At 34.0% G+C, this 14,498-nt stretch overlaps 3 protein-coding genes across 16 annotated transcripts in view; 1 reads left to right on the forward strand and 2 right to left on the reverse strand.

The window, feature by feature from the left end:
• LOC124413076 (potassium voltage-gated channel protein eag) overlaps window positions 1-5,953 on the forward strand; it is a 39,796-nt gene extending 33,843 nt beyond the window's left edge. For all 10 annotated transcript variants that reach the window (XM_046893409.1, XM_046893416.1, XM_046893414.1 and 7 more), the window contains one exon: window positions 693-5,953. In XM_046893409.1, the coding sequence (XP_046749365.1) occupies window positions 693-1,791 (1,099 nt within the window). In that variant the 3' untranslated portion in view covers window positions 1,792-5,953. The remainder of the gene's footprint in view (window positions 1-692) is intronic.
• LOC124413084 (glycine N-methyltransferase) lies at window positions 4,996-7,977 on the reverse strand. 4 transcript variants are annotated; one of them, XM_046893432.1, is made up of 5 exons: window positions 7,843-7,977; window positions 7,207-7,543; window positions 6,546-6,681; window positions 6,233-6,353; window positions 4,996-6,137 (listed from the first exon to the last, which is right to left on the reverse strand). In XM_046893432.1, exons 2-5 carry the CDS (start codon window positions 7,538-7,540, stop codon window positions 5,838-5,840), a joined length of 891 nt encoding a protein of 296 aa, XP_046749388.1. In that variant the 5' UTR covers window positions 7,541-7,543; window positions 7,843-7,977; the 3' UTR covers window positions 4,996-5,837. The 4 variants fall into 4 exon arrangements, with proteins under 4 accessions (XP_046749388.1, XP_046749390.1, XP_046749391.1 ...); XM_046893434.1 differs by having other exon boundaries at window positions 7,207-7,570; window positions 7,843-7,859; XM_046893435.1 differs by lacking the exon at window positions 7,843-7,977 and adding an exon at window positions 7,772-7,805.
• Window positions 7,978-9,549: 1,572 nt separating this feature from the next.
• Window positions 9,550-13,947, reverse strand: LOC124413127 (serine/threonine-protein kinase PAK mbt). Of its 2 annotated transcripts, none has more exons than XM_046893503.1 (5): window positions 13,762-13,947; window positions 12,052-12,896; window positions 11,016-11,968; window positions 10,638-10,791; window positions 9,550-10,480 (listed from the first exon to the last, which is right to left on the reverse strand). In XM_046893503.1, exons 2-5 carry the CDS (start codon window positions 12,874-12,876, stop codon window positions 10,319-10,321), a joined length of 2,094 nt encoding a protein of 697 aa, XP_046749459.1. In that variant the 5' UTR covers window positions 12,877-12,896; window positions 13,762-13,947; the 3' UTR covers window positions 9,550-10,318. The 2 variants fall into 2 exon arrangements, with proteins under 2 accessions (XP_046749459.1, XP_046749458.1); XM_046893502.1 differs by lacking the exon at window positions 13,762-13,947 and adding an exon at window positions 13,560-13,700.
• Window positions 13,948-14,498: the final 551 nt, after the last annotated feature.

Below are 14,498 nucleotides of genomic sequence, written 5' to 3' on the forward strand. Positions count from 1 at the left end.
ATGGAATGCATGTGACAGACACCCTCTAGGATTCAACTTTCTCTTTTCTAATGATATTTTAATGAATAACTGCTAATATATTTGTACTACAATCAAAACTAAATAGAGCTGTTCCAAGAATTGACGTCACTAATTTTCAGTAATTGAACTAGAGATTGAAACGCGAAATTTCAAGTGGTAACGTGCATCAGCAGACTTTGTATATTTAGAAGCTACCAGTACTCAGTTACATCATTCGTCATTAACAGCTGTGAACAATGCACAAAAAATGTTAATTAATCATTGATTTGCTGCCGCAAGGAGCATGATTTGGTCTGCAAATGGAACACGATTTGCTATCATCCCTAAAGAAAGTATACTATTTAATCTAAAAATAACTGCATGACGTGGAAGCTTTACATTTTTTGGTAAACAAGGCAGCAGCTCTGTATAGTATAATGATAAATCAAACGAACAATCCTGTATTTTCATATACATATATATATATATATGTATATATACACTATAATTTTTAACCCTGTAGGCACCTTGTAGGTTGCTCGTGAACACCGCTGGAGCTGTACCCTAGCCTTGTAGCTTTGTATCGAAAATAAAAATTAACGGTACTTCTTAAATACGTTTGTATTTTTATCTGTTGCTATTTCTTGCTTCTCGAATCTTATTAACAGAATCCTTTGTGTGTTTTGGGACAGATTCCGCCGAGAGAGACATAACACAGATGTTGAAAAAGCAGACAACAAAGAAAATAAGGATGGGGAATCCTTGCATTCCAGAAAAATGTCATCGAGTGATGAGAACAATGCTAATCGTACACGACCTAGCAAGTGGGGCCGTTTACTAGGCAGTTCTAGTCTAGACTCTAGTAATGAAACAGGCATGAATGATACTTTCAAACGTTCTCTAAGCGCCAGAGATTCAAGACCAAGCTCAAGTGCAAGTACTAATAAAGTTTTTCCAAAGCTAGCTAAGCTAGGGAGTACTGGTGCAACTATCGAGGAAGTCAGTGATACAGAAAATTTGAAAGAATCGACACATGTACAAAATTTAAGTGCAGATTCAAAACAATTAAGTCTCAGAAGACTGGAAAGTTATGACGGAGGTCTGATATCACAACCGCATAATGACAGGGAGATTTTAGCTGCTGTTTTAGAAGTTAAGGTTGATTTAAAGTTGGAAGTTCAAAGAGTTAATCAGAGATTAGCAAAGATAGAAGACATGTTACAGACTTTGATGAATCGTGTCTCTGTTAGTAGCACACCAATGACTGTAGTTCCTGCGCATAATCAAAATAATTCTACTTCAACTCATTTGCAGAGCGCGAGTTCTGCAACACAAGGCGATAGTACAGAACAAAAGTCTGTAGATTCTAACAAAGAGCAATCATGCGATCGTTTGAAATTTCAAGAATATACGCAATCGCATTCTGATCGTTCTAAAGAAGTTTCAGATAGACTTATGAGCTGTCCTAGTGAATATAAAGCCCCTAAAGAAGTTAGCAAAGAGTTGCTCGAACGTTTAGCCCAGGCCTCAACCTCTCGGGATGACGTGAATCCTTTGGGACCATTAATTTTGAGAAAACGTAGGAGCAAATCGCGAAATAAAGGTGCAGCTCCTCAAGCCCCTCTAGCTACACAGCCTGTGAGTCCTACGGATGCGACTGAAACTACACAAATGCTCGAACCTGCTGAAGAATCTGTAACGTCAAGCGCAGAAGCACGAACGGAAAGGCTAGAGCGGACCGAAAGATTAGAACGTAAGCGACCACCACCCAGACCTAGAGAATATTCATGAAAATTCGCTTACCATTCTAAGAAATTGTCAGTAAACAGCGAAATTGCAAAATACATGGTCTAGTTTTTGCGCCGCAAAATCACCTCCGAATATATTTCGATATTTAATCTCTGACATAGGTTGCTTGTATAATAATAATTATTTCATAATACCACCAAATTCTAGTTGCATTTCAGATTTTTATACCTTACCATCGCATCAATATTTAATGACGTTTACGATATCACATGGCACGATTGTAATTTTAACTTCTATCGGAAGCTAAACTTTCATACTCACACACATACTGTGTATTAGTTTATCTGTTAACAAACTTGTACAGTCCAAGCATAACATTTTTCTGCATTATGTTATATCTATTATACTCATCGAATTACGTCAGTCGATGAATTTACATCTTATCTGATGATTATGACTACAATATTAATTTTGTGGCGCAAAATCAGACCGGCAAAGTTTCTCAATTGGAGAATTATTATCTTGGCAAAATGAATGTTCAGCTTAAAATCTTGTTATTATAGGAGGGCTTTAGAATATCCGTTTAGGCTCAGTAAATTTGCTACTAAGTTCAAAGCAATTAATTTCTGATAACACAAATACTTAGATTATATAATAGAATTTCATAATCGGTTAAAAACAGTTGAATCTCTTTGGGGAAATTTTAATTTTCTCGTAATAATTACACTATATCCTGACATACTTCAAGTTTGTGTACTAAACTTAGATCTTTCTACATTCATAAATAACCTGGATAACCGAACTGAAGTTTATACCGTCAATGATGGATAGATGTCGGTGTTCAAGTTAATTTTTCGTTTTTACAACATTTTCATACTCATGAACAATACTATTATATTACTTCCATCTAAATTCCGGATTGATAAAGGATGTTTAGGAATCGATGATACATTCAAATCTGTGGACCAAATTGTGCAGGGTTTGCTTTTTCTCTGAATCACTGAGATATGATAATCTGCAACTGAAGTGTAGACTTTAAGACATAAGTGTTTGTTGTATAATACACTATTGTATAAACGGATAAATATAAAGACACCCTACTTACCATCTCAGATTATCATCTCTAATAAGCAATAAAAAGGAAATCTCGAAATATGAGGCATGCGACCGAATGATAATCAGTGTATTAGTGTATTACTTGGCAGCAGCTTTACGAGCATAACTTGATATTCTATAAGTCCGTTGTAGGAACTGCCTTTCATTTGATTTTGCTTGCTAAATACATCTTATAAATATGACAATGTAATTATGACAGACATTATGCAAAGTAGCTGAAGCTGCAGAATGTGATATGGAGTAAGGCCACATTTGTGCAATAATAGCTTGCGATGACTTTTTCGGACATCGAAATGTTAAAAATATGGTATAATTTAATTCTTATGATTAATTAAGATATCGAATGAGTAGTTACTCACCTTTGAATTATAATTAAATCGAACAGAAACACCTAAGAATTCGTTAAAAACTTATTTCTATGTATATGTATATGTAAATATACATAAGATATATACAGGTGTATATATAAATAATGCATGTACGTATACATAAAAATAAATTAATAAATAAATTTTATTAGGAAAGTTTATGATACGGTCTACTATAAGATATGAAAAAGTTAGGTTTTTACTCGGGATGCCTGAGAAATTTTTAGAAATTTTATATTTGATGCTTAGCGATAGATCTGCCTAAATAACATAATTTAATGAGAAACTAAAGTTAAAAGCTAAGAAAAAACTTGTTATAGCCAGCAAGCGTGAAGCAAACCTGTTTGTCTGGTATTGATCAGTTGATTGAAGTAGTTAAAACTATTGTTGTTATTTAGTGCTAATGAATGGTAATATCAGAGATGTTTTGTTGTGTTATGTCTTTTGTAAGGAGGTGTGGTTGGTTCCGTATAAAGAATATAAAAAAGCATCGTCCCTGGAACACTTATTTTAAACATTCTGCAACTTGACATCATATGTATGTAAATATCATAATTCAAGCTCATGAGTTCTCTAATTAGAAAGAATTAGTTGTAAATACCTTGATTTCTCTGATAAACCTCTCTGGTATTAGCATGCGTTATTAATACATATTTTCTAATTCTGTGCATTCTGGGTTGATCAAAGAAGTTTATTCATTTTTATTTTCTTTACGTATTACCAGGGAACATTGAAGCGAAATAAAAAATGAAACCTGTATACTCGGCACTCCCAGTAGCCAAATATAGCAATACTAGGTATTATATTACAAATATTACAATATAAATATTATGGGTAAATGAATAGTCAAAAGCAGACCTTATCTGAACGTTTAGCGACCAATTGGTGTAGCTGTCTAAAAACTGGTTTCAAAATCATAATCCAATCGCCTTTATTGCTAAGCAGCCTGTAATATTTTATTACATTCCTCAACATTGACAAGATATACATATACCTACTATATTTATTACATCGTAAACTTTGTACCATTCTTGTAAATTGTAATGAAAAGTTGCAGCCAACATTCTGCAATACAAAGTGACATGAATTCTTGTTAGATGTATAATTATTACTCTACAGAGAAGCGTTTTAACATACAACTCTGTAATGTCCAAATACAATTTAATTATAAACAATTTAATGCTTATAATAAATATTTGAACTGTAATAACAATGGATATGCATTTACATGTGTTTAAGAAAGTCATATACCATTACTCAATTGATAAAAGTCACTTCTGTATTGTATAAAAGAACCAGGTATTTATTATTTTATGTGATAAACCAATTCTGAAATTGTAATTTAAGATCTTATACAGCAATATGTTTGCTATATAAGATATGAATTAAAATGATGAAACCAAGAAAATATATATATATATACATACATATGTATAATTTGTTGCAAGTTAGCAACTCTGCCGCTATGTGAATATCTAAGAAAAGAATGAATTTAAACGATATCTCACAATCAAAGCATAGTACAAATATGTAAGATATCTGTAATCCATTTACGTTCTGAAGTATGACAAATGCAATTATAACAATTGAACCTTGCGGGTCTCATTGTTTAGGAAAAAGCGATTGCTTACTTAAAAAAGTTTTCACTTCAAATGATTTCCGTCAATCAACTATGGAACGTGTTCTATTTATAATATTATGATTTTGTCACTAAAGACAATGTCGTAAATGGCATGAACCTACTATTTCCAACATATTTTTCTTCAACATTTTGAATAATGTTAGTCAACGCTAACAATGCAATAATCTATGCGGAATGAACATGAACATAGGATTCGAACGTTATAAAAAAAATTCCAAAATCTAATTTCTTAAGTAGAATTAAGTACCCACATATGTGAGATTATAATTTCGCAAAATTATAGTATATATATATGCAAACCAAAGAATGTAAATTAAAGTTGAACTTGTTTCTTATTTTTCATTGGTAACAAGTTGTTAATATGCAACGTGCGTTAAATATATCTACGATATCTTACACACACGTATGATATACATTGTTGACAATTGAGAGTCTTTAGTCAATTTTTTAGTAATTATCATTAAATCTAAAGCAAGCATGGAATCACGAATATCAATAACTATTGCTAAAATAATGAAAAAAAAAAAAACTTATGAAAAGTATAAGAAATTTAAATGCAGTGCATTTTTATTCTACAATTGGGGTCTTCTGATCAATTAACAGAATTCCCACACAAGCCTTTCAATGACAAACGCATACTTGTATATTGAAAATATACTCAAAATGAAAAAAAAATAATAATAATTCTCAATCCATGTTTTCCTTGTACAAATCCTAGTACAGCTCCTCTATGTTTACAAAATTTTGGAGATACGGAGGATTTGGAGAGTTGGAAGTATTTAGGAAGTTATGAATTGGTAAATAATTTATTGACGATTTGCAAAATAAATCGTATATTTCATTTCATATTACAACTCTAATTTCTCTGTAACAGTAACAAGATTTCTTGGTATTGATTATATTCTTCAATTCAATAACTCGTCCGAATTCTAACTCAGTCTGAACTAATTCACATTTAATGACTATTCGTCTCTTTTTTGTAGGACATGAATATAGAAACCTGGATTTTTGATTTGATCTAATGGCTTGAAGTCACCATAGATGGTATGTTTTGCAGTATAGTGAAAAGCCTCATTCAGCATATCTCGAAAAATTGACAGTCTGTGAGGGTAATAAGATAATCTAAACTCACTTATGCGTTCGGAATTATGATCACTATAATTTTCTCCATCGCCTAAGTCAATCAAGTAATCCAATGCTACTATAGCTGCCTTTCCGCTCACAAACAATATTGAGGTTTTAATTTCAGTCATATGTGAACTCTGAAATGAAAGGTTTAAGGTATTATAACAAATATTGCAAATTGACATCTTGCTCGAATTTATCTTGCATGAAAAAAGAGTTATCGGGGACTCACATTATAATATATGCATTTGGATGGAGTGAATCCCGTTGCAATTATGTCATCATAGTTTCTGTGATCAATTATTAACAATCCACCCGATTTTACACAACGCTCAAAATTTGCAAGTGCCTGTCTGAAATACAATATGAATTTTTTAAAACTCTTTTCGTAGCTGTAAGTATTGTATTTGTATATATAATACTGTAAATTCACAGTGACTGAAAAAAGCATATTTAATTTCCAAACATGTAGCTCAAAGTTGACACTCTGACCTCTTTAGAAAACGTTTATTTAAAAATAATGGAAAGTAATCTTGTTTGTGTACTTTTGTTCCCTTTGATCTCCAAACGAGTCAGGCATGTGCGCGAAACTGTTTCCTAGACAGACAACAGCATCAAACCCTTCTCCAATTAAGTGTCTGATATCATCGGCTACTGTTAACCAGTTTGCTTCTTCAATTACTAGAAAAAAAAATTTATTTAAAAATTTATTGAGAAGAGTTGAAACTAAATTAAAAATCATTTTCTGTACATCCCTTTTACTTATATTATGTGCGCATCATAGCGATATAATAATTTTCATAAATTTCACAATGACTTCATCTTTATGTTATTGCATAATGTTAGACAAGAAGATCACGTTTGTCATTAAACTCCTAAGGCGATAGCCCATTGACCTTTTCTTCTTTGGAAAAAAATAGTACGGTATCTGAGAATTATTCTTAGCCATATTTAATCTCTTTATCGTATGTTGAAATTTATTTTGCCACGGTAATTAGTTACCAAGCCGATCTAAAGATGATTATTGCAAAGATTTCTACCATTATTTTTATGGATTTCTGCATGCTTTTAAAATTGATTATTTGCAGTTTAACGGATAAGTAAGTTTAGAATAACATCTTGAATCGTCTGTAAGTGGAGGTCATTCAAAGTTGTATCAATAGCAATAATTTCTATACTTGTTTCTTGAAGACAAATGTTACTTACTCCAATTATCAAAAGCTGATTCCTTGCGGCGTGCCCATCTGGCTTTCAATGCATATTTTAACATTTTGTCCGATGCATCAACGCTAACAACTTCAAATCCCTCTTCCAGAAGCATGATTGAATCTATTCCAGTTCCGCAGGCAACGTCAAGAATTCGCTGACAACCGTTTTGTCTTAACAAACTCACTATAAAGTCCTTGTAATTTTGGGTACGTGACTTTTGGTCACCAATGAAGACTTCCCATACCTTTGCCGCCTTGCCATCAGCATACTGATCCCTTACTCCTTCCGCTGCTGTTCCAAGAGAGCGAGTGCGAAATACGGAGTCTACCATTATCTAGTGAAAATGATCCAACTGCACATACTTAAAGTAAAAATGAAAAAATTATCAATTTTAGATAAGAAAGAAATATTTCAACTTTGAAAACAAATTGTTCTTTTATTGAATTTACTTTGCAATAGTTATAAATTGAAAATTAAAAAAAAATATATATCTATTCACTCTTCTATCGAAACACAGATTTGCTATGATGTCAAAAATGCATACAAACTCCAAAATAATTACAGACAAATGTATGAAACTCGAGCAGGGATAGAAACATCACTTTGAATTGACGCCAGTTTGTAACTACTTACGGAAAAATTACTGAAGTATATCGAGCAGTGGCACTGACTACACTCAGCTGCTCAAAAAAAAGCTACCCTTATTTATACTCTGCTGCTCATCTTGCATCATATCTGTAGCTACTGTTTACAGTTGTTCGTTAGACGTATTATGGTTGTGCTATTACGAGTTATATCTAAAACAAAATGACAAATTAGAGTTTTGATAAAAATGAAAGATTCCGAACCTTATCATAAACTCATGCAAGATTTGTGAAACGACTATCATATGATTCTGAAGTTCTGATGTAAGAGAGTAGCAGCTGTTATTGTCGACTTGATAATAACGCTATTAAGATGCATTAACAGTATTTCTCAATCCAGTGCTAATAAATTTATTGCTTACAACTACTCTATCCATGTACATTTAACATTGGGATATTGAAAGTGTAGGACCTTTTAAGCTCAATTCAACAAGTTTTATTATCATATCCAGATGATTCAAAAAGTCACAAACGGTTTTCAACTTTTATTTTAAATAGAAAAATTTTCTTTCCATTTGTTCTTATTTTTGGTCAAAATTCGACCTATCTTAATATCTAGCTTTTGAATTTTTTCATTTGTACATACACATTATATTTTATTGTGTTCTACATCGAATGATTTTTACAGTAGATAATATTAATTTAATTAACTACAGTGCTTATTATCAGAGTTGAGATTAGTAGAGAAGGTATAAGAAAAACGTTCAATTATTGTATGGGAAATAATATATTTCTACAATTCAACAATTTTAATAAGTAAAAGGCCCTTAATTTGCTATAATACTTTCTTTTGCCTGTATTTGAAATCCCTATGATATAAGGCACTCGTTCAACAGTACATTTTGTAAACTTCAATAATTATTTGATCACGTCAATTATTATAGGATACATGAATGAACCTTGTCTCATATTTTGTATTAGGTCAATTCTTATAAAAAAATTTCTTATAAAACTGTGGATGCAAAGTGTAATAAACAGTTGATTAGTAGGTGACAATTAAAGTCTAATACTTCCTAGGCTCCAGTTTTCAAAAATTCTCGGCCTTTGTTGAACTCTACTTTTTCGGAATGCACTGAGAAATACTGTCAGCTATATACAAAGCATTATTTTGCAGACTACCTTGACAAACTCTAACACTGACAAATCAATTACTTATTTAGATATTCAATGTTCTGTGATTATAAAACGTGTTAATTTTCTTCTAACATCAACTTTCACAAATGGAATGTAATTTTATTTTCTTAATATTAGCATTCATGACCCACCTAATAGCGCTAAGATGTCAAATTTAATAATTTTCAAGAGTGCTGGCACGTAACATATGTGTGAGAATGTGTTTTTCTGCAGATTCCTCAATTTATACCGGTACATGAACCAGATTTTTTTAATAATAAGAGATATATGCAACCGCCTTTAACAAGGTGTCCCAACAGTCTTTTTCAAATTTGTAATAATCTGGTGAAGTTTAACAGTTATTATAAGTTATAGTATACATCATGGCTCTTTAGTTTAACAGCTATTAATTATTTAATTACCTTCTTTTTACCATGCATTTGGTGATGCATATTTTGTTGTAATGCATACCATTAGTTTGACATTTTAAATTAAATATTTACAATTTACTTTTGAATCAACATTATTCATACATATGAGGCACTTACAAATGGTATGTTGGTTTCTATTTTTTCTATATGCAATATGCAACGAATATAAGGTTTTTACTATTATAGTATGGTGTATAAAATTTTTTTTCAAAGCTGCCAATTACTGACAATATAAGTTGCTACTTAAAATGGGCTTGCTGTGTCCTAGAATAACATAAATAATACGGATTGGTAGCTTAGATTTTTTTATCTCAGCACAGGCTAATGAAAATTAAAGTGTTTGTGAATAAAAATGCCAGTCGACCTTTTTTTGCAATGATTGTAACGTTACACTGTCATTACTATATCTATCACTATCACTACTATAGTTTAATTTTAGCTGCCTCTTAGCAAATTTATTATACATGAGAATGTAAAAAGAGAAGAAAACTAGGACGGTCAGTTATTTGAAAAATGTATCACACGAGAGATAGCAGCCATAGTTACAGCATAATAATAAATTTATGCTGTAATAAGATTTACTTAATATTCATGCCTTATTCGGAATATTCGACATATTTCATCTCGAATAACAGGTGCTAATACATATTGATAGAAGAAAAATTACAAGCACGAGTCAAGCACTTAACTATCATTATAACGTGTAACTTAATATCGGTCTTATTACATACGTAATGAAACTGAAATTGTTCAGCATTGTGAGAAAATATTGTACAACAATGATCGTTCAATTTTTGTTGAGGTATCTACTTGTGTTAATTCGATTTCTGTTCAATTTCCAGCATCTGAAAAATATTCCTTTTGCGTTTGAAATGAAAAATCTTCAACTTGTAGATTGTGTGAATACCTCTACAGAATATTTCAACAGGTTGTATGCCTCGCACCACGCATCAGTGGAATGAGAATGCTGGGGCTTTGAGCCTGCCTCAAAAATGGATGTTGAAGTAATTCAGCAGCCGTAGCTCTTTGGGCGGGATCACGTACCAGCATTCTTTCAAGGAAACCTTGAAGTCGAGGGCTTACCTGAGTACATAAAATGCATATTTTTATAAATTACAGTCAACAGCTTACAACTGTATCAATTTTACCAAAGATTCATAATTTGGTTCTTTTTTCTTAAATTATTCAACACATTGTCATTACTATTGTCATTACTATTTGCATGGGAAATAATGCCTACCTTCTGGGAATTTTTTAATTTAGGTGGTGGCATGTCTCTTATTCTTCGCATTGCTTGCAAAGGTGGCTCATTAAAGAATGGCGGCTCTCCATCCACCATCTCTATGATCATAATACCCAATGACCAGATGTCGACTTCTGGACCATACGGTAACCTGTTTATTGGGGAAATATATATATTGCACGTAAATAGAACGAGTAACTTCAGCTTATGCCGATAATGAGAAATAATTATGTGGGATAATTAGCTATGATAAGTTTTGAAATTTTGAAGTTGTAGAAATACTGCATTTTTGTTAGTAAAGAGCCTGTGTCTTTGAATGCAGTGTGAAAATACATGAAAAAGTTTGGATACAGTAATAATTATAGTATCTCGTACCTCGATATTACTTCAGGACTCATCCAGTAAGGAGTGCCGACCAAGGACTTTCTTTTTGGTAGTTCTTGGGAGACTTGGGCACAAAATCCAAAGTCTGACAATTTTACTCTACCATCTGCGGCAAGCAAAATGGAATCAGATTTAATATCTCTATGGATAACTCCCTGAGAATGTAAATACGCCAAAGGCTTTAGACACTGGGAACAGACAGTGGCTATTTGACTTTCATCCATCCTTGAGTGCGTTACTATATCTGTGAGTGCACCACCTTCAAGATATTCCATTACAACCCACAGTTCATCGTTGACCAAAAAGCTATCGTACATTTCGACGATATTCGGATGGTGATAATCGCGCATTATCACGACTTCATTAAACAGGAGCTCTCTCCTCTGCTGTTTCCGTAAATCCATTTTTTTTACTGCCACTTGACGGTTAGTACTTTTGTCTGTAGCTATGCACACTGTGCCGGTACTTCCCTCTCCTATTTTCAGGAAATTTTCCAGATTTTCTCTCGGGTCTCCTCGGCTGACCACCATCTGTAATGCAGCTCTAAACTGTTCGTGCGTTAATCTGTGCTCAGCGCTTTGTTTGTTTGCATTACTAGCTGATCCAGTGGCCAAGTTTCCGGATGACACGGAACTCTTCAAGTTTTGATTCTGATCAGGGGTTGAAGTTGTGACAGGAGTAGCAGATATCATTCCAGATTTTGATAAATTATGCATAGACTGAGAGGACTCGATTGGCTTCTGGAAGTGTGTGTGTATATTCTGAGAATTCTCAGGAACCCCGTACGCTTGAGAATGTTTAGTGAGATTATGAGAGCTCAGCTGACTCAAAGATCGCTGCGAAGCTATAGAGCCAACGGGAGATATCTTTGGTTGAATTTTTTGAACCATAAGTCCATGAGACATAGTATGATCTCTGGATGAAGATGAGTCAACGCTTGCAACCTGAATCGTGAAATTTATAATTATTAAAGGATTGTTTCATGATTTTTGTTACAGATCATGACATTATTTACAAAAAAACATACCTGGATGCTTCCGTTGTATTGACCCATTGATTGACTGCTGTTAGACGGTTGATTAAGTCTTTGGAAATCATGATCTGAAGGCTGAGGAGTATTTGGACTTGAAGTTGGTAAGTTCGGATTATTGCCAACACCTTGTAAATTCGAAATAGGGCTCAAGTTTTGGAAATTGAGCATTAGGTTCTGACTATTCGAATTCAAATGAGCCAAATTGGGCGAAGACTGCATATTTGGATTCATGTTTTGAACATTCGGAATGAAATTTGGTAGATTTGGATTTACGTTCTGTGAATTTGAATTCATATTTTGTACGTTAGGATTTAAATTTTGTAAATTAGAAGGCATGTTTGAAGAACTTTGTCTGTAGCCGTCAGTATACGAATGTGGTTTTCCAAAATTCGAATAACCTTGAGGTTGGACAGTATTTGTCGTCATTTCTTGCCCCTCAGGGACAGATGGTGGAAGATTCGTGTTATTTCTGTAATCTCTCCTGAGCCTCGGGGGGCTCGATGACCTCAAAGAATTAGATCTTGCAACATTGCTTGTTTTTGGCAAGCCATTTTCGGTGGTTTTGTCACCTGGTATTCTGACCCTAGGATCATTATGACCTCTGACAATTGTTTTCAAGTCCAAAATTTCGGTGGGTGTTATTTCACTCGGATCAACCAGAGGCAAAGGTCGATTAGTCGGATTGTTGCCAACAATCGAAGCCCACTGTAAAGGTAAGCCAACAAATTTACCCTCACGTTTATCAAAACCTGTGTGAACTCTGTGCTCAAAATTTGTTGGCGTTGAAATCTGTGGCTTTTTCTTCTTCTTTGCAAACATGATGGTAGGATAGTCCGCTCCTGTTGGAAAAAAAACCTTATATTCATATACTTCAATCTCATGACACGAATCAAATCAATTAGGGTTTTCATGCGTGATTAATACTACTTTCTGATATCGATAATTGAGAAATTAAATTTTGTGCATCTCAGCTTATCTATAGCAGCATCTATTTGCTTTTGGGACTTAGCATTGCTTTTTGTTATTGGTGTGGGAAAGCTGTAACAAACTCACATACTTAACAACAAGAATGTTTTCGAAAAATTGATATGAACATTTTTTTCACTACTTGGCATTGATTAATGAAAAACAATTGAACAAATAATCTTTTGCAACAACTGTGCTAGATATCATTCTAACAGTGGGTTAACAGACTCAACTTCCGACTACTTGCAAATACAAACATATCTCACTGCCTAGCCTGTACCAGACAACTAATAGTACAATTCGGAAGAGTTTCGCAAGAATTTGGTGAATCCGTCAATAACCTGAATGCCTTAAAGTCGAATGAAAATATCTTTGAATAAAACAATATTACGTGGGCATTGTTAAAATCGGTGAAATCTTGATTTATTATCATTCAAGCCTTAGGAAGCCAAGTGACAGCAACGCCTTAAGTGATGGCCTAATTTTAAAAAAGCACCAGGATCGAATCACCCCAAGGAATTCACTTTGATACTCACCCAACTTGCATGAAATAAAACTTTCACCGTTTATTTCGAATTATTCAAATAGATTTTACGCAAAATTTAATCATAAAATTATTGTCTATCCCTTCAGCAGGTTGTTTGCACGGTGGCGCTCCTAGTAGACAAAGCATCAATCCCGCAAGGAATTAAAATGGGGCGCTGTGACGTAAGCATATGTAAAGCATTGAGTACCTACCTATATCACATACCAAAGAGAGCCAACCTCATGGGTGTAACCCTGGTAAACGATGCGTAGCAACCTTTAAGCTCTGTCTCTACAATATCACGTACAGATCAGCTACGTGACACACGGTGATACCTTCTCTATTTATCATGCTCCGAGCTCACAATGGGCAGCGTCCGACACGCATCTTCACATTGATGGGCATTCTTTACACGTGTTGTGTACGTGCGGCGTTACACCACTGAAATAGGTATAACTCTCATCCCATTGCAGTCGGATTTTACGCATCCATTGAGAGTTTCGAACATACACACGGGGGGCGTTGACTGTTGCCAGTGCACCGTGCGGCTACGTCGTGTGTTAGACGAAAGGAGGGCGAAACTAACCTATACGTGTCTCTCTCTAACGCTCGAGATCGAGCCATTAGTCCTACGGCATTGTATATTCTCCGACAATGATTTTCCAGTGCTATGCTAATAGTTTGTAAGGAAATATACCACCTGATCGTAAGTTTTATTCATAAATTTCGTGACGCACGGATGAGTCGCCAGTTCACGCATTTCGCTGATCTGAGCCGGTGGGTTCGTTCGACTCGCGCCTTATTCGCGTTTGGACAGCGCGCGGGGAGTCACGTGGTTGGACTTGGACTTGTGTCGCACGATTTAAAACTGTTCAAAGTGTGGTGCAGTGAAGTGAAATAAAGAAATTCTTGTTGGTTTATAAGAGAAGAGCGGAAAATTTTTTTTAGA

Source organism: Diprion similis, chromosome 12 (assembly GCF_021155765.1).
Source record: "Diprion similis isolate iyDipSimi1 chromosome 12, iyDipSimi1.1, whole genome shotgun sequence".
Taxonomy (NCBI): domain Eukaryota; kingdom Metazoa; phylum Arthropoda; class Insecta; order Hymenoptera; family Diprionidae; genus Diprion; species Diprion similis.